The 25,119-nt window shown below is 46.5% G+C and overlaps 1 protein-coding gene and 1 pseudogene across 5 annotated transcripts in view; one reads left to right on the forward strand and one right to left on the reverse strand.

Annotated features, from left to right (window-relative positions):
• LOC123286709 (small ribosomal subunit protein uS5m-like) overlaps nucleotides 1-16,045 on the reverse strand; it is a 363,347-nt pseudogene extending 347,302 nt beyond the window's left edge.
• Nucleotides 1-25,119, forward strand: part of LOC106838529 (myelin and lymphocyte protein-like) — a 54,576-nt gene that overhangs the window by 17,033 nt on the left and 12,424 nt on the right. Inside the window, exons 2-4 of one of the 5 annotated variants that reach the window (XM_014852702.3) lie at nucleotides 4,166-4,333; nucleotides 5,455-5,580; nucleotides 9,765-12,951. The exons of 1 other annotated variant lie outside the window; for it this stretch is intronic. In XM_014852702.3, coding sequence (XP_014708188.3) covers nucleotides 4,166-4,333; nucleotides 5,455-5,580; nucleotides 9,765-9,854 — 384 coding nt within the window. In that variant the 3' untranslated portion in view covers nucleotides 9,855-12,951. Of the gene's footprint in view, nucleotides 1-4,165; nucleotides 4,334-5,410; nucleotides 5,581-9,764; nucleotides 12,952-25,119 lie in introns of those variants that run through there. 3 more of the 5 variants (XM_070511735.1, XR_011503875.1, XR_011503874.1) reach the window with 3 other exon arrangements.

Genomic DNA, 25,119 nt, shown 5'->3' on the forward strand with positions numbered 1-25,119 from the left:
CAGGCTGCTTGGCCCATTCAGGCGGGGCATCATCCTGCATTGTAACTGGCTGCCTCTGCATCTGTCTCCACCGGGCTGTGGGCTCCTGGGTGAGCGGTGTCCTACCCCAGTTGTTGGGTGGTGCTGGGCATGGTGCCAGCAGCTTCACACACATCTGCACGGTTTCAGCCAGTTTGTACCAGCCCACAGTGTGGGGAGACAGCTGCAAAATGCCGTTACAGACGAGGAAGCCGAGGCCCAAGAGGCCGAGTCACGTGCTCCAGCTCCTCCAGCACATGCGGCGAGAGCCCCTCTCCAGGGCTCACATGCGTCCCCACCCGTGCAGACGCTGCGTGGTGCAGGTGCTGCGGGAGCTGGCATGTGCCCGGGAGGAACGGAGCCTTCACACCTGCACAGCTGTTCCAGCTGTGACCCCTTCCAGCACGCATCTGCACTGGAGCTCTCACAGCAGCCGTGTCTGTGTCCAGGGCGCTGCTCCCAGACGTACAGCTGGAATAGACGCTCTGTTCTCAGCCTCGTCTCTTTTCCTTGCTCCACCCGTCCTCTCTCAGGGGTGTTCTGCACCCACCTCAGCAGCCTCCCAGATGGTCCCCTGTGCAGGTCGTCCTGCATTTGTCCCCTGGGCACCTGCTGGGCAGGGCTGTGAGGGGTACAGGGCAGGCCCACTGCCCATCTCCTGGGAGCAAAACCCCAGGGTTTAATCATTTCCTCTGTGTGAGGACATTCCCTTCACATGACGTGTCACTTAGAATATGTTTCTGGACAGACGGGACCTGGTGGCATGTTTCCTATGAGAAGGTCCCTGGGCACCAGAGGCTCCTCAGCTCTTTCCAGTTGGAGGCTCCAGAGAGCTGAGCCACATTCACTCAGTGTCCCCACATGGTGGGTCAGAATGGCCGGTGGATGGTGCTGTGATGGTGGAGGCATTTTGTAAAAGTCCCCTCGAGAGGGAATTTCTAACCTGGAAAGACATTTATTCTAAATGAAAGAAGCTCGTCACAAAAGTCCACCTTTTATATATGATTCAGCTTATGTGAAAGTTCATAGGGGAATCCATAGAGACAGGAAGTCGGTCAGTGGTCACTGAGGGAAGGGAGGAGTGGAGGGGGCCATAGCTAAAGGGCACAGGGCTTCTTTGAGGTGATGAAAATGTGCTAAAATTGGCTCTGGAGATGATGGCTGCACATGTCTGTGATCATCCTAAACCATGAATTGTCACTTTACATGGGTGAGCTGTGTAGTGTGTGAGTTCTCTCTCATTAAAGCTGTCTAAAGAGAGAGAACTTCTCCCCGCCATCTTACCATGAAACTCAGTGCTACAGAGAAACCACACAAAGAAAAAGTCAGCATGATTCTTAAAGGACCTTTGCAAGGTGGTGCACCCAGAGGTGGGACAGGGTCCTGAGGTCCCAGAGGGCAGGGCTGGGATGGAGCACATGGTGGGCTTTGCTCCTGTGGACGGGATTCTTACCAGAGCTCCTGGGGATCTGCATAAGGGTGTGTGTGTGAGTGTGTGTGTGTGACAGGGAGCATTCCTAGGGAGCTGGAACACAGTCTTCCTCACACTGGTGGAAGTGTACACCCAAAGCAGGTGGAGAGTCGGGGTAACCTCGAAGCTTCCCTCTGCACTGGGGACTGGGAGCTCAGCCCAGAGCTACGGCCCCGTCTCGCTGGCGCCCACTCAGGACTCTGTGACGAGCACTCAGTGTGGGGACTGCGCTCTGACTTCCCCTCACTCTTCCTGCCTTTGATTCCTGACTGAGCCACACGGGGAGGAATCGAGCTGAACGAGGTGCAGGGCACTGAGCCTGAGACCAGGGTCTGAGAGCCGCCTTCTCAGATTGTGCCACTTCCGGGTACCCCGTGCCTTAACTTACCTCCTATGTATGTTAAAGTTAATTTTTCCAGAACTATGTCACTACCTTAAAAATAAAAGCCATGCCCTTCTCCAGGTCCCCTCTGCCTGCCCATCCTTGGAGCTCATGCTCTAGGGGAGCTCCAGATGCCTGGCTGCCCCCTGAGCCCTTCTCCTTGCCTTAGTCAGAAAACTTAAAAGAGTGAAAAAGAGAACCATTTTCCTGAGGTGGCATTCTGTGTCCCTCAATGCCATGTCCACTGGCCACATACAAGCACCTCGGGCCAGCTGGGTCCCACGTGGGATTCCATAACGGAGGGCTCTCCCCTCCACGTGCAGCGCCAGCTGCTCCTCTGGGATTTGGTCCATCAGTCGCTTGTTTGGGCACACCCATCTCCCAGGAGACCCTGAAGGTCAGGGAACTAACTCGGACCCTGACATACGGCTGGACGGGTCTTCCCTGTGTCCCACACCCAAGAGTCAGCCCTGAGCAAGGGGGACCTCACCCCCTCCCTCACCTGGTCACGGACAGGGCTACTTTGTGACTAACCAGATGCACCTGTCTTGTGCTGGGTGCTTCCAAGGGTCAGTGCAGGGCTCCCTGAGAGCACGTGAATGGGGACCTGACTTAGATTGGTCCTCTTTGGATGGTCACCAGTTGACCAGGTACAGGACGCCTAGGAGAAGTGTGTCCCAGGCCCCTGCCTCTGCCCACGGGATGGTCATGCCTGATCCTCCCTCTTCTCCATGCCACACTCTCGTGCTTCCTAAATCCATCTCAGCTATTGACATGCTCATGTCCTTGTGTCCATGGACATTATGGAAAAGGCCAAGTGACCTGTTTGACCTTAAAGGCAATTGTGGATGAGATGGACACACACGTCTCATCTGAGGCAGTCTGAGGATTTGTGTTTAACTGATTTTGCTCCAATTACTGTATGTTGTAAAATGTGTCCCACTCACTCTGTCACGTGCCTTCCTCCAGGCCATCTCAGGTTCATCAGTAGAGGAAGTCTTCTGGGCAGAGATGCCCAGATCTGATTCATGAGGCCCAGCTTGGTTTTATCACTGCAGATTCTTCATCGCACTGATTTTCCTACCAACTGTGATTCTCTCCCGATGCTTCTCAGCTGAGAGTCTTGGAGAACCCCTGTGAGGACAGTGGTGTCTCTTATCCAGCAGGTGGGCAGCAGGACAGGGAAACGAGGTCAAGGTGCTACTTGAGTCCACACCACAGGGGGTGTAGGCCTGGGAAGCAGTCCATCCTCAAATGCTCAGGAGGATGGTGCCAAGGGTCACAGCACCTTGATGCTTCTGACGGCAAAGCCATCTTCCCCCATGTCCTAGCCCACGACCAACACAGTCCTTACTTGGGTGTGGATGGTAAATAGGCTGAGCTGATGTCACTGGGATACAGAGGCAGAAGGAGAAGGGAAGAGAAGCACAGAGAGTCCCAGTTTGGGGTGAGCTTGTCCACAGGGTGGGCGGGACTGTGGCACTGAGGGGTGTTGTGACCCCACATCTGTCCCTACACTCCTCTTTGATTGGGGCTCACTGACCCTGCAAACATCAACTGGGGTGGAATCTGGGTGACGATGAGGGAGTGCTGCTCTCGTGCCGTCCTCCGCCACCCAAGGACACCTGTCTGACCTGTGTCCTGTCTACAGCCCAACTCCAGCCCAACTTCTGGGACTTGGAGATCTAAAGGGTCAATTCTTTTAAAAACGCTAGTGACATAGCGTGGCTAATTTATTTTGCTAATGAAGACCAAAAGAATCTTCTGGTCACTACCATTTCATAACAGAAAGGATATTTTTTTATATCAAAAATACAAGGAATGATATGATCATAGAATTAGCCCTTCTAATGATAATATTGGATGGTGTAAGTCTTTTCTTGGGATGATTAATTACTTAACTTCCACTTGCCTCAGTTTACCCATCTGACAAATGGGTCAGTATGTTGCTCATAGCGTTGTGTGAGGAGTAACTGAGTTAATATTTGTAAAGTGGTAGGACAGTCTCTGGTATATAAATGTGATATAAGTGCTCATTAAATAAAAAATAAAGAAGTGTATTTAAATAGTGAATGAAGGCAAGCAAGCAGAGGATTGGGAAAGACTGAGATTGGAGATCAGGCTAGAGCCTTGGGGCTGAAAGAGTCATTCTTGGTGAGGAAATGCCCCCCGCTGTTCTCTGCCTCCTTCCTGTTTTTCTGCCCCTCGTGCCCCAGCGTGACCTCTGGGTCTGGCCCTTCCTGGGCGTGGGCTCTCCTGGTCCGATGCTCACCCTGCCCTCCTTCCCTCTGCAGGTCTTTGGGGGCCTTGTGTGGATCCTGATCGCCTCGTCCCAGGTGCCCCTCCCCCTGCTCCAGGGCTGGGTGATGTTCGCGTCCGTGTTCTGCTTCGTGGGCACCACTGCCCTGCTCTTTCTGTACCTAATTGGTGCCCATGGTGGTGAGACTTCCTGGGTCTCCCTGGTGAGTCCCAGCTCTGGGTGTTTGGGTGGGGTGGGTAGGACCGTCTCCCCTGGGAGGCTGGCTTTTCCAGTGCTGGGTGAGGCTGCCCTCTAGCCGTCTTCCACCCATGTTCCAAGGCTGAGCTGGCTCGGCCTTCAGCTCTGAGCTGTGCACAGCAGCCCAGGGCTCCCTGCAGCCAGGTCAGGAGAAGGTGACAGCAGAGGTTGACTGTCACCGTCTGCTCTGCTTCCTCCTGCGTGACTGCCTTTTTCTTGGGTAACCAGCTGCCCAACCCCCCTCCCATCCCACCTGCACTGGCCAGGGGCCTGTTGGCACCTCCCATCATGCAGGAGGGCTGGTTTCCATCTCTTGGGAGCAGGGTCCTGGGGGCTGGCCTGGGCTGCCCAGTGTGAGGCCATGCTTACTGCCCAGCTCCATGTCACAGCTTCTAAAGCTGGGTCACCAGAGAGGGAGTTGGTGGGGGAGAGAGATGGCCTGTGGTCTCTGTATTCTGCATAAATTCTGCCTTGAGGCCCATAAAGAGGGTGAAACTTACACATGGACCCCTGTACCTTACGTCCCCTGGAAGGGGTGGGGCCATTTGGCCAGGGCTCTCACTTGCAAAAGGTCTCCTTCTTACACTTGAGAAATCACCTCCAACTACAGCTACTCAAACCCCAGTCTAGTGCTTTTTTGCTTGTAAACACACCTGGAGCCCCCTGCCTCCCCCTCTCTCCCCTGCACTGGTCCCTGAGGCCACACTGGAACCAGGACTGTGACCATGGATGACATTTCTCAAGCCCAGAACCAACTTCTGCCTATTCAGTCCCAAGCTGCGCCCCTACTTGATCCCCCCTCAAAGGAGAGCCGTGTCCCTTCTCCACTGAAGTCCTTGCTCTGCCCCCAAACCAGCGAGATGAAACTCAGCTGGACCAACGACCTCTGTGAGGAGGGGGTTAGGGGGTGTGGTGATGGTGGATGGGGTGGGGGGAGTCAAAGGAAGTAGCAGAAGATGACCAAGGGACCTGAGCCATGCCAGGTGGGGACAGGTGGGGTGGACAGGGCCCTGCTGGGACCACAGCTGCCCCATATCCCTGTGTTTGGGCTCCCCATCTCTGTGACGGCCCTTTTTGACCCCGCAGGACGCAGCCTACCACAGTGCTGCTGCCCTGTTTTACCTCAGCGCTGCCATCCTGGAGGCTTTGGCCATGATTCTCATGGAAGATAAAGTCACGTACGAACATTACCTTGAAAACATCTTTGCTGCGGTGAGTGCCCCGTCAACACGCCCGTGCTCACTCTCCCACCGCCCGCTGACGGGGTCTGAGCGGAAGGCTGCCCGAGCTCTCCCCTCTGTTTTTAGTTCACTGACTTTAGAATGAAATGGACCGTCCCCTCATCATGAAGACACAAGTCCCGGAGAAGGGAGGGACGTGCCTAAGACTCCCTTCGTCACCTGGTCAGGGCTGTGCTGTCCAGGCCTGGGCTGGCCCAGGGTCCGGGCCTGGGTGGGCTTTGCAGACGGCGGGTGTGTGAGGACGTGACCACTGATGGCCGGCACCGTCCGAGCTCTCCGTGAACCATCGTATTGAGCCCTCACAGCAGCCCTGGGGTGTGGGCGCTGTGTCATCCCCATTTCACAGATGGAGAACCAGGGCACCACGAGCAGGATAACGTGCTCCAAGGTCACCGGGAATGGGTGGGGCTGGTGTCAGGCCAGGTGCCCTGTCAGCACCCTCAGCACCAGCTTGGAGCAGTGAGTCTGGCCCCTGGGTGTCCTGGCCCCCTGAGCGGTCTTCCATGGAAGCACAGTCAGGGGCGGGAGACTGAGGCCTGGGGTGAAAATCGAGTGGCCGGGGTCTCCCCAGGCCCTGGCTCTGGGCTGGGCTGTGGGGAGGCCCTTCTGGGCCCAGCGAGTCCAGACCCCCAGCTGTGGGTGTTTGCTGTGCGATCAGGCCTCGGCTCCTCATGATGGCGTCTCCTGCCCCACAGCTCTGAGCAGCTGTGGGAGGAGGAGGGGCCGGAGGTCACGTCTCCACCAGCTCCCCGTGCACGTCCCCTGTGCTCCCTGAGCCTCGGCCTGCTCCTCTGTGAAATGGGACGGCGATTCCGGTCCCTTCCCCTCGAGGACTGTGGATGTTGAACAGCTCCCTGCCGAGGCCTCACAGGGGCCCTGGGGGGAACAGGGCTTGAGCCTCGTTCACCCCGTCAGCAGAACAAACGCGGGGGCCGACTGTGTGTGACTAGGGGCACGGTGTGTGCAGGTCTCTGAGCTCTAAAAGGAACGTTCTCCACTGCGGGGCCAGACCCACTGGTGGGGGAGGTTATGTGAGGTCATGACCTGGATTTTGTTTTTATGGAATGGGTCAGAATGACAGGAGTAGGAGAATGTATTGTTTCAGAAACGTTTTTCCAGAGCTGTGCATGGTGGGCTTGCACACGTGTGCTAACTCACCATATCAGATGTATTTCTAGGCAAGGGTATTGTTTAAAAAGTAAGAAAAAGTTTCAGAAATAACACTCCTCAGATTCCTAGAGGTCAACCTCTGAATAATGGAAATTCTGAGGTCAAACATAATGACAGATCACAAGATGTCACCTCCAGGAGCCAAAGCTGTGCCGTCCCCCCAGTTTAGAGAGGACAGAGCAGAGGCTGAGGGAGATCCCACAGGGTGGGCACTATTGGGCTGTGGAGAAGGTTCCTCAAAGCCTTGTCTGCTGGTCCTTGTGGGCCTGTCCCCTGCCCCGTGGAGCCCACATGCTCCTCTTAAGCTCCCAGCCTATTCCCAAGTTCCATCAACATGACCACCTCATGGTCCCTGCACCCCTCAAGTGTCCCACAGTGTGGCAATGTCTCCCTTTTTGGCTCATCTCCCAAGATGGCTGGTTTCTAAACAGTAGCACAGCCAGGCAGCCCCTAGGATGCTCTTCCTTCCCTTGGGAGGCTGGTCATCCACCTCCTTCATCATCCTTCAAATGGCTCTGTTTCATCTCCAGTCATCTAGAGAGCCTTATACCTCCCCTATCCCAACCCCAGAAGCCTTCTCTCTGAACAGACTTCAGCAAGGCATTTCCCAACAAGTTCCGTAAAGTCATTGCAGACAACAGTAATGACATGTAGATGGAACATGGCTAGTGGGTCAGCACTTGGCGGAAGAACCTAGATGGGGTGGATTAATGTCCTTGCCTGCTGGACTGATCTCTAGCTGAGAACCACTGGGCTCTACCCTGTTCCAACTTCTCTTTTACTCTTTATCGAAATGCAGCACACATCCAGAGAAGTGAGCAGGATGCAAGTGCACAGCTTGATGAGTTTCCATAAAGTGAACCCCTCTGTGTAACAAGCATGCAGATTAATAAACAGAGCATCATAAACAGCTCCCAGAGACCTCCTTCCTGTCCTGCCGCCGTCACTGTGCGCCCACACCAAGGATGACCACAGGCCTGACTCCTAGCTGCCTCCCTCGATTTTGCCTGATTTTGAACTTCATGTGAATGGAATTGCACAGTGTGTGTCTTTTCTCTCTGGCTTCTTTCTCTCCGCCTTAGGTTTGCGAGGCTCGTCCCACTGTTGGGTGGAGATGCAGACTGTTTCTTCTCGTTGCTGTAGAGTATTCCGTTCGTGACTATCCCAGCGTCTCTTTATCCAGTCCACAATTGATTGTGTCCCCCTTTCTGTTAGCTGAGTTGGAGAAATGTGAGCGCACCCAGGCAGAGTCAGGAGTGCTAGAACCAGGAATCACGATGTTCTCAGCAGGCAGGGGCGCTGGGCTGAAACCATCAAGGGGAATATGAGTCCGGTTCAATGTGAAGTCCCGCCTTTCTATTCAGAATATCAGCTGTGTCCGTGCACAGGGGAAGGAGTCCTGGTCACTCAGGGTTCAACCCCAGACCCTGCCCAGCCATCACACAGCCTCCCATGGTCTCAGGGAGGCCCGTCCAGGATGTGGGAGGTGTCTCAAGACCTTCTCCTCACACCCCTGGCCTTTGGGAGCATCTGGCCTGCCTCTCGCCCTCTGTGACTCCTAACTGGGACCTGCCTCAGGAGCTGAGCTTCTCCCCCGTTTGCTGGCAGCAGAGTGTCTGCACCGAAGGAATCCCTGGGGTTGGTGGGAGCCGACTGAGGGGAGCTGGAAATTTCTGCAGAAATCAGGAGGTTTCTGGATCCTAACAGTGGGAGGCAATGATGACAGCCATTTAGGGAAAGGGGTTTCTGAAAACCTCAGGATGTCCCTTCATGTCCCTGCTGTCCGTGTCCCCAAGGTGCCATTTCTTGCCCTCACTTGGAAACTAAGCTCTGTGTCCTGTTCCTGTGGGGACTTCTGAGGCTCCTCTGCCAAGGTTTCTCGCAGGGTCTGGAGATGCCTGGACAGTAACCTGCTCCCTCCTGACGGGCTGAGGTGTTTTGGGGGCTGCTCACCCATGGTGACTGCCGCTTTCAGGTGGGCTGCCTCACAGTTCCTGGATGAGCTCTCTCAGATGTGCGATCAAATACTCGGCTGACTCATCACCTCTGGCCAACGAGGGTGAAGTGTTCGCCCTGTGTGGGGCGGGAGAGGGCAGGCCTGGTGACGGCTGCTGTCTGTGGGTATTTTCACAAGTCACGGACGCGTAGCCGCTCTCAGTGTCGTGCCTGGTTGGACACTCCTGACCCCACGCCCCAGGTCACAGATCCAGGAGCAGATATGGGACTTGGGGGCAGCGGGCCTTTAGGAGTAGATGGTGCCCAGTGAGCACAGCATGTCAGGAGCCTGACAGGCCACAGGTGACCGTTTGCCATCTTTCCAGGGCCTTTGTTCCCAGCGTCAAAACAGCAAACTGGATCTTCCCAGCAGCTTTCTCAGGAGCCCCTCCTTTGCAGAATCTCACAATCCCGCCTCCCTGTCCCTGTCCCTCAGTCCTGTGAGCCTGGCTCCTCGCCCATGTCTGTGAGATTATGATCCTAGAATAACATTCTGGTGGGTCTGAGGATGTCCAGGCAGCATTGAGACCTTTACCAGAGCCAGCAATCCCTGTGTTCATGTTCTCCAACTGAGGCCGCTGGGCTCACAGCTGGTGGACCAGGCTCTTCCTGGTGTGGAGGAAGCAAGTTTCTCATGGAAAGCAGTTGATACTCGCCTGTGAGGATCATTTGAGGGGCCTCTGAGGGCCCCTGTTTCCCGTTGGTGGCACCAGCGTGATGGTGTGAGATGGCACGTAGTTGACCTTGCACACCACATCTGGTGGGTCGTGAGGTCACCTGGAGCTCTGTTCTGAAAGCATTCAGGGCCGCATGTGTGCTCAGCAAGAAGATGTCTGTGTGGGTGATGGGAAACAGTGGTCCACACACTTCAGGTCCATCATCCCGAGGACCAGCCAGTGTGGATGTGGGAACGGCCAGCCCAGTGTGGATGACCCATGTCTTGCCCTCTCCCTTCTCATGCCCATTTATGGTCATTTATCTTGGTTTCAGATGTTTTCGTACATAGCCGCTCTGCTGTACGTGGTCCATGCGGTGTTTTCTGTAGTCAGATGGAAGTGGCCTTCAGTGAACAACAGCTGAAGAACTTTGGCTAAAAACCCAGATGGTGGTAACCGATCAGCCCACCTTCCAGCATAACTTTTCAGCATACAGAAATGCTCTCCATGGAGGAACTAAGAAACCAAAAGAAGAGCAATGCTGTGTGTCTTGAGGGTGTTATGCGGACTCTCCCCTGTCCCTCCTGTCAGGGTTGGGACTTGCTGTGTTTAACCTCCAACTCCTGAGCCGTCTTTCACGGTCATCTCCTATTTGTGGAAGGGGGCAGTGGGGTGGAGTGTGGGGACTGTGACCTGAGAGACCACAAAACAAAGATCCCCTGCTGACCCCTGGACTGGATCTTGAGAACTCTCTGCTGGAATCTTCCACAGGCTCTTTTGAGCCCCTATCTGGCGTGTTTCTAAGTCTTCATGGAGATTCTCCCTGCCGTAAGGATAAAACTCACCCAACAAGTACTTGCAGATGTCCACGGGGGAAGATGATAAAGCTTTGAAATAATTTACAAGGTGCCTTTACGTTCAATACTTTTGTGCGGTGTTTTCTTGGTTTTGTTTCAATTCCCCAGTATCAGAACACCATCTTTCCAGCTTTCTTTCTGAGGAATCCTGGGCTTAGACTGAATCTCTAGAGGCGGCATCAAGTGGCAGTTCAGATACAGCTGTGTGTGCTCGGCCACTGCACTCAGAGAGCCCGGCTCTTGGTCTCCCACCCTCCCCAGCTACCAGAGGCCTCAGATGGCTCCACCCTCTCTGGAAACTCGCCATGTACCAGCCTGGGGTCCCTTCTTTTTCCTACAAGACAAAGGGGTCTGTGCTCAATTAGAAAGTCCTCAAGCCACAAGAAACCAGATGCCGAAGTTTCCTCTCACTCTGTGAAGCTGATCAGAGATGTTCTGGGCAGTGGGCTGTGTGTTCTGTTCCAGTTAGTGATGTGGATAATAAGCTGGGTTTAGAATTTCCTTGGGCCACTCCATAGGGGAGAAAGGGGATCAGACTGCAGAGTGACAGGAAGTGTGGTGACAAGTACTGAGTGCCACATCCTGGGGATGAGATGCCCGGGTTGCGAGGAGAGGAGATAATAGGAAGGGGACACTCAGTGAGGAATCCTGACAGTCAGCTCCTGGCATGAAGTGCTCCTTCATCCCTTCACTCAAAGAATCCATGATGTTCCAGAGCTGGGGCACTAGACCAGGAGCCTCAGAAACTGGTCAGCCCCCAGCCGTGGAGGTGGACGGGCAGGGCTGGCTGACCTCTGGCTCGTGGCCACAAGAGTAAAGCTTCCAGCCTCAGGCAGAGGTTTAACTAGTTGACATTTTCCTTACCCTCCATCTTGGGGATCCCATGACTAAATTGAGTCTCAGCGTCGTCTCCAGGAGGTCCTTTGTTATCCCCAGATAATCATTCCAGAAAAGAGCCACTTTTAGTGAGTTCATGTAAAACAGAATTTAAATAAAAAACTTCATTGTAAATTAGGAGCAAAAGGTTTGATTGGGGCTTTATCCTCGAAACTTAAAGTACAAATTAAGAAATGATAGGAAGTTTGTCGTGTGTTTCACAAAATTCGCAATCAAGTGTTGATCTAGGGAAGTCTCATTTTTTTCAACAAAACCACTCATCACAGTCTGGGGAGCCAGCACCGTGATGCTGACAGAGGAGCTTTGTTGACCCTCGTCGGAAGGAAGAAATCAAAGGCTTAGTTGAATTTCCAAGAGTTTCTCGTGTTTTGAAATTTTAATCATTCTCTTAAAAGAGATCTTGATCTGGTCTTTCTCTGTTTTCTCTTTTTTGGTTGCGAATTGGTCTCAGGATTAAACCCTTATAGTCTAAGGCTTTGCAGATGACGCTCTGACACGACTCTCGTTCCTCCCATCTTGAGTCAGCGTGAAATTTTCAGTTTCATTTGCATCCTATTCTCCTTGGATATTATGGGACGGGCAGCCTCAAACATGCCCTCTCCTGGTCTTGCTTTTGCTTCCCCCAGACCACCCTTCCTCCCCCCAGACCCACCCACAGTGGCTTCCTTTGGCAAATACTATCTAGACACATTACTAGTTTGGAAAGTGTCTTTATGGGTTAAATGGACAGTTTTCCAGTTTTCCTTCCCTTACACATTCATGTATATGTTTCAAAAACAGATATTCACTATGGAAACTTTACAGAAAAGTATGAGGAAGAAAGTTTAAATGACTGGCAAACCTACTAATTAGAGTAAACTTTATTAACCTTTTCGTTGCATATCTTTCCAGTTTTTTTCTTGCATTTACACATACTTTCTTTAAAAAACAAAAACTGGGAGTATATTATACAGTCTTATGTGAAGTTTCTTCTTTATTTAGCATTATTTTGTAAGTGATTTTCCCTAATTCTTTAGTGGCCACAGAACATTGCAATTTGTGGCTATACTCTCTCTGTAACTATGTCCCTATTGTTGACTACCTAATGTTTTCCCCCCTAATTTTTCCTATTAATTATAATACAATGGTATCTTGAGCCTTTTTAAATATCCGTTGTCCTCACCGGAAAGGGCAGGTGTAGGAAGATCTAGTCTTTCTTGTCCCTCTAAGGGATCTCACGGGCTTACGCAAGACTGTGAGCCTGGACCACATACAGATTTAACCAGGAGGAAAAGTCTGGCCGCAGCCTGAACCCGGCGACCCCACAGTGCAGCCCGGCCACACCTGTCCTCTGTCACCACCACCAGCACCGCGTTCACCTGCAGCTCCTCTGCCGTTCCCCACAGCGACCAGGACGGGGATTGATTTCTTTCTTCCCTCTTTTGCCGTCATATGGAAAACATTTCTGACCTAAAAGACAAAGTGTCTCATGAATATTACACCTGAATAAAATTCTGAAGTAGGAACTGGAGTGACGACCTTACACACATGCACACGTGGTGAATCGTCCATTGTCCTCCAAGTCCACGAGCACAAACTGCAAACTTTCCCCAAGGAAACCTCTGTCGGGACTGTTTCTTCAGGAGCAAAATGGAAATAAGACTTTCTCTTCCTATTTCACAGCATTGTTAGAAGTTTCAATTGAAGTAACTTTTAAAGGAAACTGAAACTGTACAACTCAGCACGCCCTATTTTCATGAATGAATGACAATAAAAAAAGGTGATTATACTTTGACATGGTTTCTAATTGATTGACTATAAGACATACCCAATGTCAGAGATGTTAAAATATGAAAACACGTGCATCTTACAAATGATGAAATGCAGTATATAGACAGAATCAGCATAGGACTGGATCTCTGTGATAAGGATTAGGCTCAGCTGAGAGTAGAAAATTGGGACATTGCTTATTATGAACTACAGGAAAATCTGCATTTTTTGGCATATTTAAAGGGCAGGAACTATGAAGCTGTTAACTGCTTACCTGGCAGCCGCTTTTCCAAAAAATGTGGTTAAACGAAAAGGGAGCTCCTGTCTATGCCTGTGGATAATCTTACAGGAAATCACCACATACACAAGAATTGTTCAAAGAGATTAACTTCCAAAAGGTATAAACTGGGGCCAAAGACATAAAATACTTGTAAGCAATTTAAATTCTATAATGCAACTGACATTGAAGAAACAATATACATATTCATTCACAAACTCAGTAAATGATCATTCCATGTGGTATTAACACCACGTGTGCAGCACGAGCTCATAGGGACGTTGACCACTGTAGGGAACACCCTGGAAAGAGCGGCTGAAACTCACCGGGGACAGGCTTCAGTTTCAGGTGCCTGCAAACAGCCCAGCAGGTCACTTCCCATCAAGAGCTGGGCATTCACGGCCACTCCAAGCTTCCTACCCCCGTCCCATGGCTCCTCTCAGGCTCAGCTCCCTGAATTCAGTGCCACATGCAGCTGTTTATAATTCTAGGACAGATTCCTAATGCTATCTTAGCTTCAGGAAGGAGGAAATTTAAAGGCCATCTCCAAATTCTGTTACCGACAATACCTCCGAAGTCACCATGTCACGAGACCTCAACTGGTAGCCCCCACGAAGTGCAGCAGTCAGGAGAGCCACTATCAAGTGACTGAAATTCAAGTTCCATTATTTACTTACTCAGATCAGCTCTGTGTCTCAGAAAAGTCATGCACCAAATCTTTTCCTAGCTGTTCCTCTTGCTCCATCCCCACCGCCCACCCAGCTTCCCCTAAGGCTTAACTGGGTATTTAATTAGCATGCCTACCTCAAGAACCCTGGTATCAAAATCGTCATATGTTTCTGGAGGGAGAGAAGAAACAGGCATACAGATAAATGTGTCTGTACAGTTAGTACATGAAAGCACTTTTCAACACAGGCACCATCACCTACTTTTAAGTGAGAAGAATCTCAGATCTTTTGGTGCCACTCCCAAGGCCACACCCTGGTCCTCCATCATCCCGAGAGACGGCTCCACCACTAAACTCATCACCTCGGCCACCATCTCCCTGACTGCATCCTCCTAACCCTCCAGCTCGCTCACTCGTCCACTCCCAAGACAAGGGTTCTTGGAGCTCCCCAGCACCTCCAGACTCTTGCCCACTGTCCTCCCCTTCCCTCTCACTCCCTCTGGTCCTCACAGCCTCTCCCGCTCGGCCAGGACACCACAGTCCATCACCTCCACCAGATCTGGTGAATGTCCTCAACTCCCTCACCCTCTTCTCCCTCCACCGCACTATCCAGGCCTGAATCCAAGCAGCTGTCTGGCCACCCCTGCCTGCTGGGTGCTGCTGGAGAGAAGTCAAAGCATAGTACACACCCGGGCCACTAGAAACTCATGGTCTCCACCTCACTCATGTCCTCCCTGCTACCTGCAGGCCTTTCAGGTCTTTTTAGTTAGCTCTGTCCCCACTCACCACAGCAGCCATTTCAAACACTCTGTGTGTGCTTCTATTTTTATCAACTTTTTGCTGTAGAAAATTTCAATCATATCCAAAAATAGAACTGCTGAGTGAAAGCTTGTACCCATTAGCCAGGTTCAACACTTATCACCTCATGGCCAATCTTCTTTACTCTAAACTCTGTCCACTTCTCACTCCCCTGGATAATTCTGGAGCCAGTCCCAGATACCCCACCTTTTCATCAATATTCTGCTGGCCATGCTCATCAGTGCCCCCACCCTACTTTCAGCAGATGACCCCATCTCCTCCTCACAGACTAAATGAGGTCACCAGACAGATACACTCACACACCCCACCCCACACGCATCTCCACCACCAACAATCCGGGCTCCCCTGAACCTGCACTCTGCCCTTTCTTCTGTCAGAGTTAATCCACTTATCTACACTCTGGATTTGGGCCCTCATTATGGACTGACTGTGTTTGTAGGGTTTTTTCTCTCCTTCCCGTGTCTTCATCCTCTCAAGGGAAGCACTTTGCTCAGTTCTAAGCATGCTGCCTAAGCCTCTCCATCCCAGACTCTCCTCTCCTCCTTAAGCCAAACTGAAGGAAGCAGCCAAACTCTGGTCTGACTCCTCATCTCCGACTCATCGACAGGAATCAATTTTCAGAGGATTTTTACTTCTTTACAGACTCAGGGCAGGGGGAGGGCTTTGTTTTCTAATTTGGCCTGATAAATTTTATCAGTTTTTATTTCCTGTGTGCTTTCATGAGGCTTGGTGACAACCATCCCGTCGGGTTGTCTTCTGTTACAGAAGCAGCTCTCCCCAGCTCTGCTGCTCCATGGGCCCACAGGACCAACTGTGTTTGGGAAACTGCATCCTGTCGGGGCCTGTCCAGATCTGTGACGCCCCCACCACATTGACGGCTCTGAGAAGTGGCACAATAAAGACGCCAGAACCCAGGGCTGTGCAGCTCGTTTGTGGAATCTTCTTGGTTATGGGCCTCTAGTGTTCCATCAAATACAGTTGGATAATAATGTGGAGTTATTACAATGATGTTAAAATCCTTTTTTGGAAAAAGGCAATTTAAACAGACAAGTAAATAAAATTGTAATAAGGAATCCCAGAACTACAATTGCTCTCTCTGTCACAAAGGTAAGCAAAACCAGGACTCTGATACCTCCATAGGGACCAGGGTCTGGGCGCCGAGACTGACACCTCCCCACATGTTTCCGCTCCATCCTCGCTCCCGTTTAACCTTCATCTTCCTCTTCCGGTCCCACTCCTCTCTCTGCTGGACCATCTCAGCCTCCACCTTCTCCTGCTCTTCTTTGCTTCTTTGGGCAATGGTCTGCACAGCTCCATTTCTCAGAAGAGGGACATTCAGACCAGGCCATAGGAAGCCATGATGCCCTGAAGGTTTAAAAACATACATAAATGAGAATTTTTTTAAGGTGTTCATTTCTTGAGTGTTAAAGCACCAGGCAATGGGTGTATAGATAATGATACTTCTAGTGGGAACTTAAAATAACATACATCACTTGGCAGGTGACTCAGCACTGTCTATTAACATTGTAAATGCACCCACCCTAACAGCTAGTAATTCCTCTTCATGGTGTCACCTAAAGAAACCCTCCACACAGGTACAAGGCACTGTGTGCTCGGACAAGGATGTCCACTGAAGCGTTATTTGTAAAGGCAAAAAACACAAACAATCTCAATGTCCTGCACTATTGGAATAGCTAAATGAAATGCAGCATATCCAACCTATGAAGGATTCTGTCCTAAATGGAAGAAATAAGGTTGCTGTATATGTTCTGATGTGTAACAATTTCCAAGACCTATTGAGCAAAAAAAGTTAATTATAATAGAGTATGTACCATATGATATGATTTAATTATTTCTAAAAAGAAGAAATCATACATTTCCTTTAGGGTTCTTATATATATAAAAGCATTAAAAAATGTCAGAAGGAAACAAACAAAAATGAGATCAGTGGTTTCCCTGCGGGTGGCAATGGTGATTGGGGGAGACAGAAAGAGCATCAAGGGGCACTTTAGGTTTCTGTATAGTCTTTGAATTTTTTACCAAGAGGGTATATATATGTATGATTATTATAATTTTAAAAAACATTAAAACAAGAGAAGTCATAGAGAAAAATATTTAAGTAGATGTGCAATATCCAGAAATGTTATAAATACAGTAGAAGGTGTTTTCTTTCACCCAGAAGGCTAGTACTATCAAAGATAATTTGTTAGCAAGCACAGTACAAAATGTTGACTCAAGTACACTGTACTATTTTTATTCTTCAGAAAACACAAGTATAGGACATCAGTGTCATGGCAGAGTGAGCTTGCCCAGGACTCTCTTACCTCCAACATACAACAAAAAGGAGGAACAATATTTCAACAGAAAATACTCTAAAAGCACAAAAATCCTCGGAGAGTAATAGCAGGCACATGACAGAGGGCAGAGAGGCTGGGGCTCCCCTTGGAGGAGCTGGAACGGTGCAAGAGAGATCTTTGCTCCCTCCCCTAAAGACTGTGGTCACTGCCATGGGAGGATCTGTGAAGGAAGGAGTGGGGGAGGGGTTGAACATCCGTGGGATCACCCAGGACTCCCTAGGGCCCTTCCAAAGGAAAGCCCTCTAAAGGGGTGAAAGCTTTCACGTGGGGTGACCTCATCAAGCCAAGACCCCAGAAGACCAGATAGCAAGAGCTGATAGAGAAACCCGGGACTGCATTCAGGAGAAAGTGCCCCTACCCTGACCCATGCTGTGCCATCCTGGCTGGAGGCGGAGGGCTCTTAATACACAGCTCTCAACCCTCACCCAGTGGTGATAGGCTGTAACTGCAAGTGAATAATATCAGAATGAGAAAGACCTGACCTTCCAACATCAGGCAGTTCATCAAATCTGCAGACCAGAGAGAGAACAATAAGCACCCAGAACTCAGTCCTGAGGAGACAGAAATATGAAAACTAAATGGCAATGAATTAAAAATAGTCATCGTCAAAAACTCAATGAGGTAAAAGAGAATATAGAGAAACAATTCAATGAGTTCAGGAGCTACTTCACAAACGAGAATGAAACTATAAAGAAGAACCAATTGGAAATATTAGAGATGAAAGTCACAATGGAAGAGATAAAACAAAATACAGATTCCTTGAATGCTCCTGTGGACATCATAGAGGAACAAATCAGCATAATCGAAGATAGACATGTTGAAATGCTCCAGACAGAGGAGGAGAGAGAACTAAGAGTAAAAAGAAATGAAGAAAGTCTCTGAGAAATATCTGACTCAATGAGGAAATGCAACATAAGAATTATAGGTATTCAAGAAGGTGAAGAGGAGAATGGAGCAGAAAGTGTGCTCAAAGAAATAATAGCAGAGAACGTCCCAAATCTAGAGAATGAGAGGGAAATGTGTGTGGAGGAAGCTTTCAGATCTCCTAGATTTGTCAATGTAAAAAGACCTACTGCAAGGTATGTAGTGGTAAAACTGGCAAAAATGAACGACAAAGAAAGAATGCTCAGGGCAGCAAGGCAGAAGAAAATAACCTGCAAAGGAACCCCTATCGGACTTTCAGCAGATTTCTCTACAGAAACCTTACAAGATAGGAGAGAATGGAATGACGTATCCAAAACTTTAAAAGATAAAAATCTTCAGCCAAGAATACTCTATCCAGCAAAAGTATCCTTCAGATATGAGGGAGAAATTAAATCTTTCCCAGACAAAAGCTAAGGGACTTTGTAGCCATGAGACCTCCCCTAGAAGAAATCCTCAAGAATGCCCTCATACCTGAAAAAAGAAAAAAAGGGTCACAAAACACAGAGTAAGGCAACAAATAGAATCAGAATAGGATAGCAAATATTCAACTATAGCATTAGGATAAAGGGAAGGAAAACACCAAAAACAAAGACAGTCTTGTCACTTTAACCACAAACTCACAGCACAAGTTGGAATAAGATATGAGAACAATAACTTAGGAGGGGAGGAGGAAAGAGACTGAATCAGTTTAGGCTAAGGAAATAAGAGGCCATCAGAAAATGGACTATGTCGTGCATGAGATTCTGAATACAAACTTCAGGGTAGCCACTAAGCTAAAAAGCAGAACAGAGACACAAAAAATAAATAAGGAGAAAACAAAGAAACACTTCATAAAAAACTGCATAATTCAATTGGTAGACCAAAACACACAGGATAAGGAACAAAGGAAATGCAGGAAAACCAGAAAATAAGAGATATAGTGACAGCATTAAGCCCTCATACATCAATAATCACCCTCAATGTAAATGGATTGAACTCTCCCATAAAAAGACACAGAGTAGCAAGATGGATTAAAGAACAAGATCCAACAATTTGTTGCCTCCAGGAAACACATCTCAGCTCCAATGACAAATACAGGCTCAGAGTGAAGGGGTGGAAGACAATAGTCCAAGCTAATGGCAAACAAAAGAAAGCAGGTGTCACAATACTTATATCAGACAAAGTGGACTTCAAGATAAGGCAGGTAAAGAGAGACAAAGAGGGGCAATATATAATGATCAAAGGGGCACTACATCAAGAAGAAATAACGCTTATAAATATGCACCCAACAAAGGAGCACCAAAGTTCATAAAGCAACTATTAACAAACCTAAAAGAAGATAGTAATATTAACACAATAATAGTAGGGGACCTCAACATTCCACTCTCATCATTGGACAGAACATCCAGACAGAAAATCAACAAGGAAACAGTGGAATTAAATGAAAAGCTAAACCAGTTGTACTTATTGGACATATATTGAACACTTCACCCCAAAACAGCATAATACACATTCTTCTCAAGTGTGAATGGAACATTCTCAAGGATAGACCATATGTTGGGAAACAAGGCAAGCCTCTATAAATTTAAAAAAATAAAAATAATAAAAGTGTCTTCTCTGATGATAATGCTATAAAGCTAGAAATTAATTACAAGAAAAAAACTGAGAAAGGGACAAAGATGTGGAGACTAAACAATATGCTATTGAACAAGCAATGGATCATTGAAGAAATTAAAGAAGAAATAAAAAAAATCTGGAGACAAATGAAAATGATAATATGCCACACCAACTTGTATGGGATGCAGCAAAAGCTCTATTAAGAGCTCTTTGCAATACAAGCTCACCTTAACAAACAAGAAACATCCCAGATAAGCAATCTCAAATTACACCTAACTGAATTAGAAAAGGAGGAACAAACAAAGCCCAAAGTCAGCAGAAAGAGAGAGAGAATGAAAATCAGAGCAGAAATAAATGCTATTGAAACAAAAAAGGAAGTAGAAAGGATCAATGAAACAAAGAGCTGGTTCTTTGAGAAGATAAACAAAACAGACAAACCCCTAGCCAATCTTACAAAGAAAAAAGGAGAGAAAGCTCAATAAACAAAATCAGAAATGAAAGAGGAGAAATAACAGCAGACTCCACAGAAATACAAAGGATTATAAGAGAATACTATGAAAAACTATATGCCAACAAAATTGATAACTTAGAGGAAATGGATAAATTCTTAGACTCTTACAACCTTCCAAAGCTAAGTCAAGAAGAAGTAGACAATCTGAACAGACTAATCACAAAGAAAGAGATTGAAACAGCAATCAAAAGCATCCCAAATAATAAAACCTCAGGACCAGATGGCTTTCCTGGGGAATTCTACCAAACTTTCAGAGAGGATTTAATGCCTATCCTTTTCAAGCTACTCCAAAAAATTAGGGAGGATGGAACACTTCCTAACACATTCTACGAGGCCAACATCACTCTGATACCAAAGGCTGACAAGGACAACACGAAAAGGAAAACTACAGGCCAATATTGCTGATGAACATAGACGCAAAAATTCTCAACAAAATTTTGGCAACCTGAATTCAGCAATACATCAAAAGGATCATACATCATGATCAAGTGGGATTCATACCAGGGGCACAGGGATGATTCAACATCTGCAAATCAATCAACATGATACACCACATCTACAAATTGAGGGAAAAAAATCACATGACCATCTCAATAGATGGAGAGAAGGCATTAGACAAGATCCAACAGCTATTTATGATAAAAACTCTGAACACAACGGGGATAGAAAGAAATTACCTCAACATAATAAAGACCATATATGACAAACCCACAGCCAACATCATACTCAATGGGGAAAAACTGAGTGCCATCCCCCTGAGAACAGGCACCAGACAAGGATGTCCACTATCACCACTCTTATTCAACATAGTACTGGAGGTTTTGGCCAGAGCAATTAGGCAAGAAAAGGAATAAAAGGAATCCAAATAGGGAGCGACGAAGTGAAACTCTCGCTGTTTGCAGATTACATGATCTTATATATAGAAAACCTCCAAAAATCCATTGGAAAACTAATAGAAATAATTAGCAACTACAGTAAAGTTGCAGGGTACAGAGTCAACTTACAAAAATCAGTTGCTTTTCTATACTCCAATAACAAACTTACAGAAAGAGAACTCAAAAATATAATTCCATTTGCAATTGCAACTGACAAAATACAGTACCTAGGAATAAATTTAACCAAGTAGGTGAAGGATTTATACAATGAAAACTATAAGACATTACTGAGAGAAATTGATAATGACTTAAAGAGATGGAAAGAGATTCCTTGCTCATGGATTGGAAGAATAAACATAGTTAAAATCTCCATACTTCCCAAAGCATTCTACAGATTCAATGCAATCTTTATCAGAATACCAATGACGTTCTTCATGGAAAAAGAACAAAGAATACTAAAATTCATATGGGGCAATCAAAGACCCCGAATTGCTAAGGCATTCCTGAGAAAAAAGAACAAAGCTGGAGGGATCACAATCCCTGACTTCAAAATGTGCTACAAAGCCATAGTGACCAAAATGGCATGGTACTGGTACAAAAACAGGCACACAGATCAATGGAATAGAACTGAAAGCCCAGAAATAAAACCACACATCTTCGGACAGCTAATCTTCGACAAAGGTGCCAAGAATATACAATGGAGAAAAGATAGTCTCTTCAGTAAATGGTGTTGGGAAAACTGGACAGCCACATGCAAAAGAATGAAGGTAGACCATTATCTCACACCATACATAAAAATAAACTCAAAATGGATCAAAGACTTGAAGATGCATCCTGAAACTATAAAACTCCTGGAAGATAATATTGGTAGTACACTCTTTGAGATTGAACTGAACAGGTTCTTTTCAAATACCATGTCCTCTCAGACAAGGGAAACAAAAGAAAAAATAAACAAGTGGGAATTTCTTTTGCAAGGCAGAAGAAACTAGGATCAAAACAAAGAGACAACCCACCAATTGGGTGAAAATATTTGCAAATCATATATCTGACAAGGTGTTAATCTCCATAATATATAAGGAACTCACACAAATAAACGATAAAAAAGCAAACAACCCACTCAAAAAGTGGGCAGAGGAGGTGAACAGACATTTTTCCAAAGAAGATATACAGATGGCCAAAAAACACATGAAAAGTTGTTCAACATCACTAATCATCAGGGAAGTGCAAATCAAAACTACTCCAAGATACCACCTTACACCTGTTAAAATGGCTGTAACCACTAAGTCTAAAAATAACAAATGTTGGAGAAGGTGTTGGGAGAAGGCAACCCTCATACACTGCTGGTAGGAATGCAAACTGGTGCAACCTCTATGGAAAACAGTACGGAGATTCCTCAAAAAACTAAAAATAGACCTACAATATGAACCAGCTCTCCCACTACCGGGTATCTACCCAAAGAATTTGAAATCAACAATCCTAAGTAACATATGTACCCCTACGTTCATTGCAGCACTATTCACAATAGCCAAGAGGTGGAAGCAACCCAAGTGCCCATCGACTGATGATTGGATAAAGAAGATGTGGTATATATATACAATGGAATACTACTCAGCCAGAAGAAAACACAAATTCATCCCATTTGCAATAACATGGAAGGACCTAGAGAGAATTATGCTAAGTGAAGTAAGCCAGTCTGAGAAAGACAAACACCAGATGATTTCACTCATATGTGGAATATCAACAAGTACTGGGACAAAGAAAACAGTTCAGTGGATACCAGGCAAAGCAGGGTGGAGGAGCCACTGGGAGTGAAGGGGAGATCTTATGTGGTGACAGTCAAGAAATAATGTACAACTGAAATCTCACGTTGATGTAAACTATTATGAACTCAGTAAAAAAAAAAAATTACAATCAAAAAAAAAAGAGAGAGAAAACACACGTATAAACTATCATGGGTTCCAGGGGTTGGCAAACTAAAGCCCATGGGCCAAATCCAGCTCACCACTTGTTTTCGTTAATAAAGTTTTATTGGAACACAGCTCTGCCTATTCAATCATGTGTTGTCTGTGACTTTTTTTGTGCTCTAACAGCAGAGCTAAATAGTTGTAACAGAGACCATATGGCTCACAAAGCTGAAAATATTTACTGTCTGGCCCTTTGCAGAGAAAGTTTGCCAACTCTCTATTTATTCCATTTTCTGTCACTGAATCATAAGCTCTTTGAGGGCAGGGACTGTCACAGCAGATGCCATACAGGGGCATCTTCTCAGGTTGACTCTTGTGTTCAACATATTCCCAGTAATATCCAGAACATTTTCAGTTCTGATTTTAGTAATTTGAGTCTTCTCATTTTTTAGTACATCTAGCTAAAGATTGTCAATTCGGTCATCTTTTCAAAGAAAGAAGTTTCGGTTTAATTGAATTTTTCTATTGCTTTTCTAGCATCTATTTTATTTATCTCTGCACTGATGTTTATTGTTTCCTTCCTTCTGCTAGCTTTGGGTTTAGTTTGTTCTTCTTTTTCTAGTTCCTTAAGTTGTTAAACTAGGTTATTGATTTGGGATCTTCCTTATTTTTTAATGTAAATATTTGTAGGTATACATTTCCCCCTTAACCCTGCTTTCACCTTGTCCCACCATTTTGATATGTTGCATTTTCTTTTTCATTCATCTCTCAGTATATTCTAATTTACCTTGTGATTTCTTCTTTGATCCATTGGTTGTTTAAGAGTGTGGTGTTTAATTTTCCAGTTTTTCCAGTTTTCCTTCTGCTATTGATTTCTAGTTTCATTCCCTTAGTGATTAGAAAAGATATTTTGTATGATTTCAGCCTTTTAAATTTATTAAGAATTGTTTTGTGGCCTAAGATGGTCTATCCTGGAGAATGTTCCATGTGCCCTTGAGAAAAATGTGTGTTCTGTTATTGTTGGGCAGAGTGTTCTGTATGTGTCTGTTAATTACATTTGGTCTACAGTGTTGTTCATGGCCTCTATTTCCTTATTGATCTTCTGTCTGGTTGTTCTATCCTTTATTGAAAGTGGGATATTGAAGTCTCCTACTATTATTGTAGATTCACCTGTTTCTCTCTTCAATTTTGTCAATGTTTGCTTCATGCATTTAGGAGCTCTAATGTTTGGTGCATATATATTTATAGTTGTTATGTCTTTTTGGTGAATTGACTCTTTTATCAATATATAATAGCGTTCTTTGTCTCTTGTAACAGTTTTTTGGCTTAAAGTCTATTTTGTCTGATATTATAGCCACCTCTGTTCTCTTTTGTTTACTATTTTAATGGAATATCTTTGCCTATCCTTTCATTTTCAACCTGTGAGTGTCCTTAGAGCTAAATTGAGTGTCTTGTAGGTAGAATATAGTTGGATCTTATCATCCATTCTGCTAATCTGTGTCTTTTGATTTAAGAGTTTATTCCATTTCTATTTAAGGTAATTACTGATAGGGAAGGACTTACTATTGCCATTTTTTAAATTTGTTTTCTGTGTCTTGTAGATTTCTTTTCTCTCATTTCCTCCCTTACTGCCTTCCTTTGTGTTTAATTGATTTTTAGTGGTGACACATTTAGATTCCCCTTTCATTTCCTTTTGTGTATATTCTGTAGATTTTTTTCTTGTAGTTAGTGTGGGGATTACATATAACATCTGAAAGTTATGACAATCTATTTTAAACTGATACTAACAACTTCAATATTGACATTTTTTTTTCCTGTTTTTGAGCCCTTACTGGGTACCAGCCATTGCATGAAGCACTCCACATTTACCTCATTTTTTAAATTAAGGTTATAAAAGATAACATCCTTGTGAAATTACAGTTGTACATTATTATTAGTCATGTTATAGGTACACCACTTCACCCCTAGTGCCCTCCCCCCACCCCCCTTTCCCCTGGCAACCACTGATCAGTTCTCTTTGTGCATATGTTAACTACCACCTATGAATGGAGTCATACAGAGTTCGTCTTTCTCTGTCTGGCTTATTTCACTCAACATAATACCCTCAAGGTCTATCCATGTTGTTGTGAATGGGACGACTTTGTCCTTTTTTATGGCTGAGTAGTATTCCATTGTATATATATACCACAACTTCTTTATCAAATCATCAGTTGTTGGGCACTTAGGTTGGTTCCATGACTTGGTTATTGTGAATAA

This window comes from Equus asinus, chromosome 6 (assembly GCF_041296235.1).
Source record: "Equus asinus isolate D_3611 breed Donkey chromosome 6, EquAss-T2T_v2, whole genome shotgun sequence".
In the NCBI taxonomy this organism is placed as follows: domain Eukaryota; kingdom Metazoa; phylum Chordata; class Mammalia; order Perissodactyla; family Equidae; genus Equus; species Equus asinus.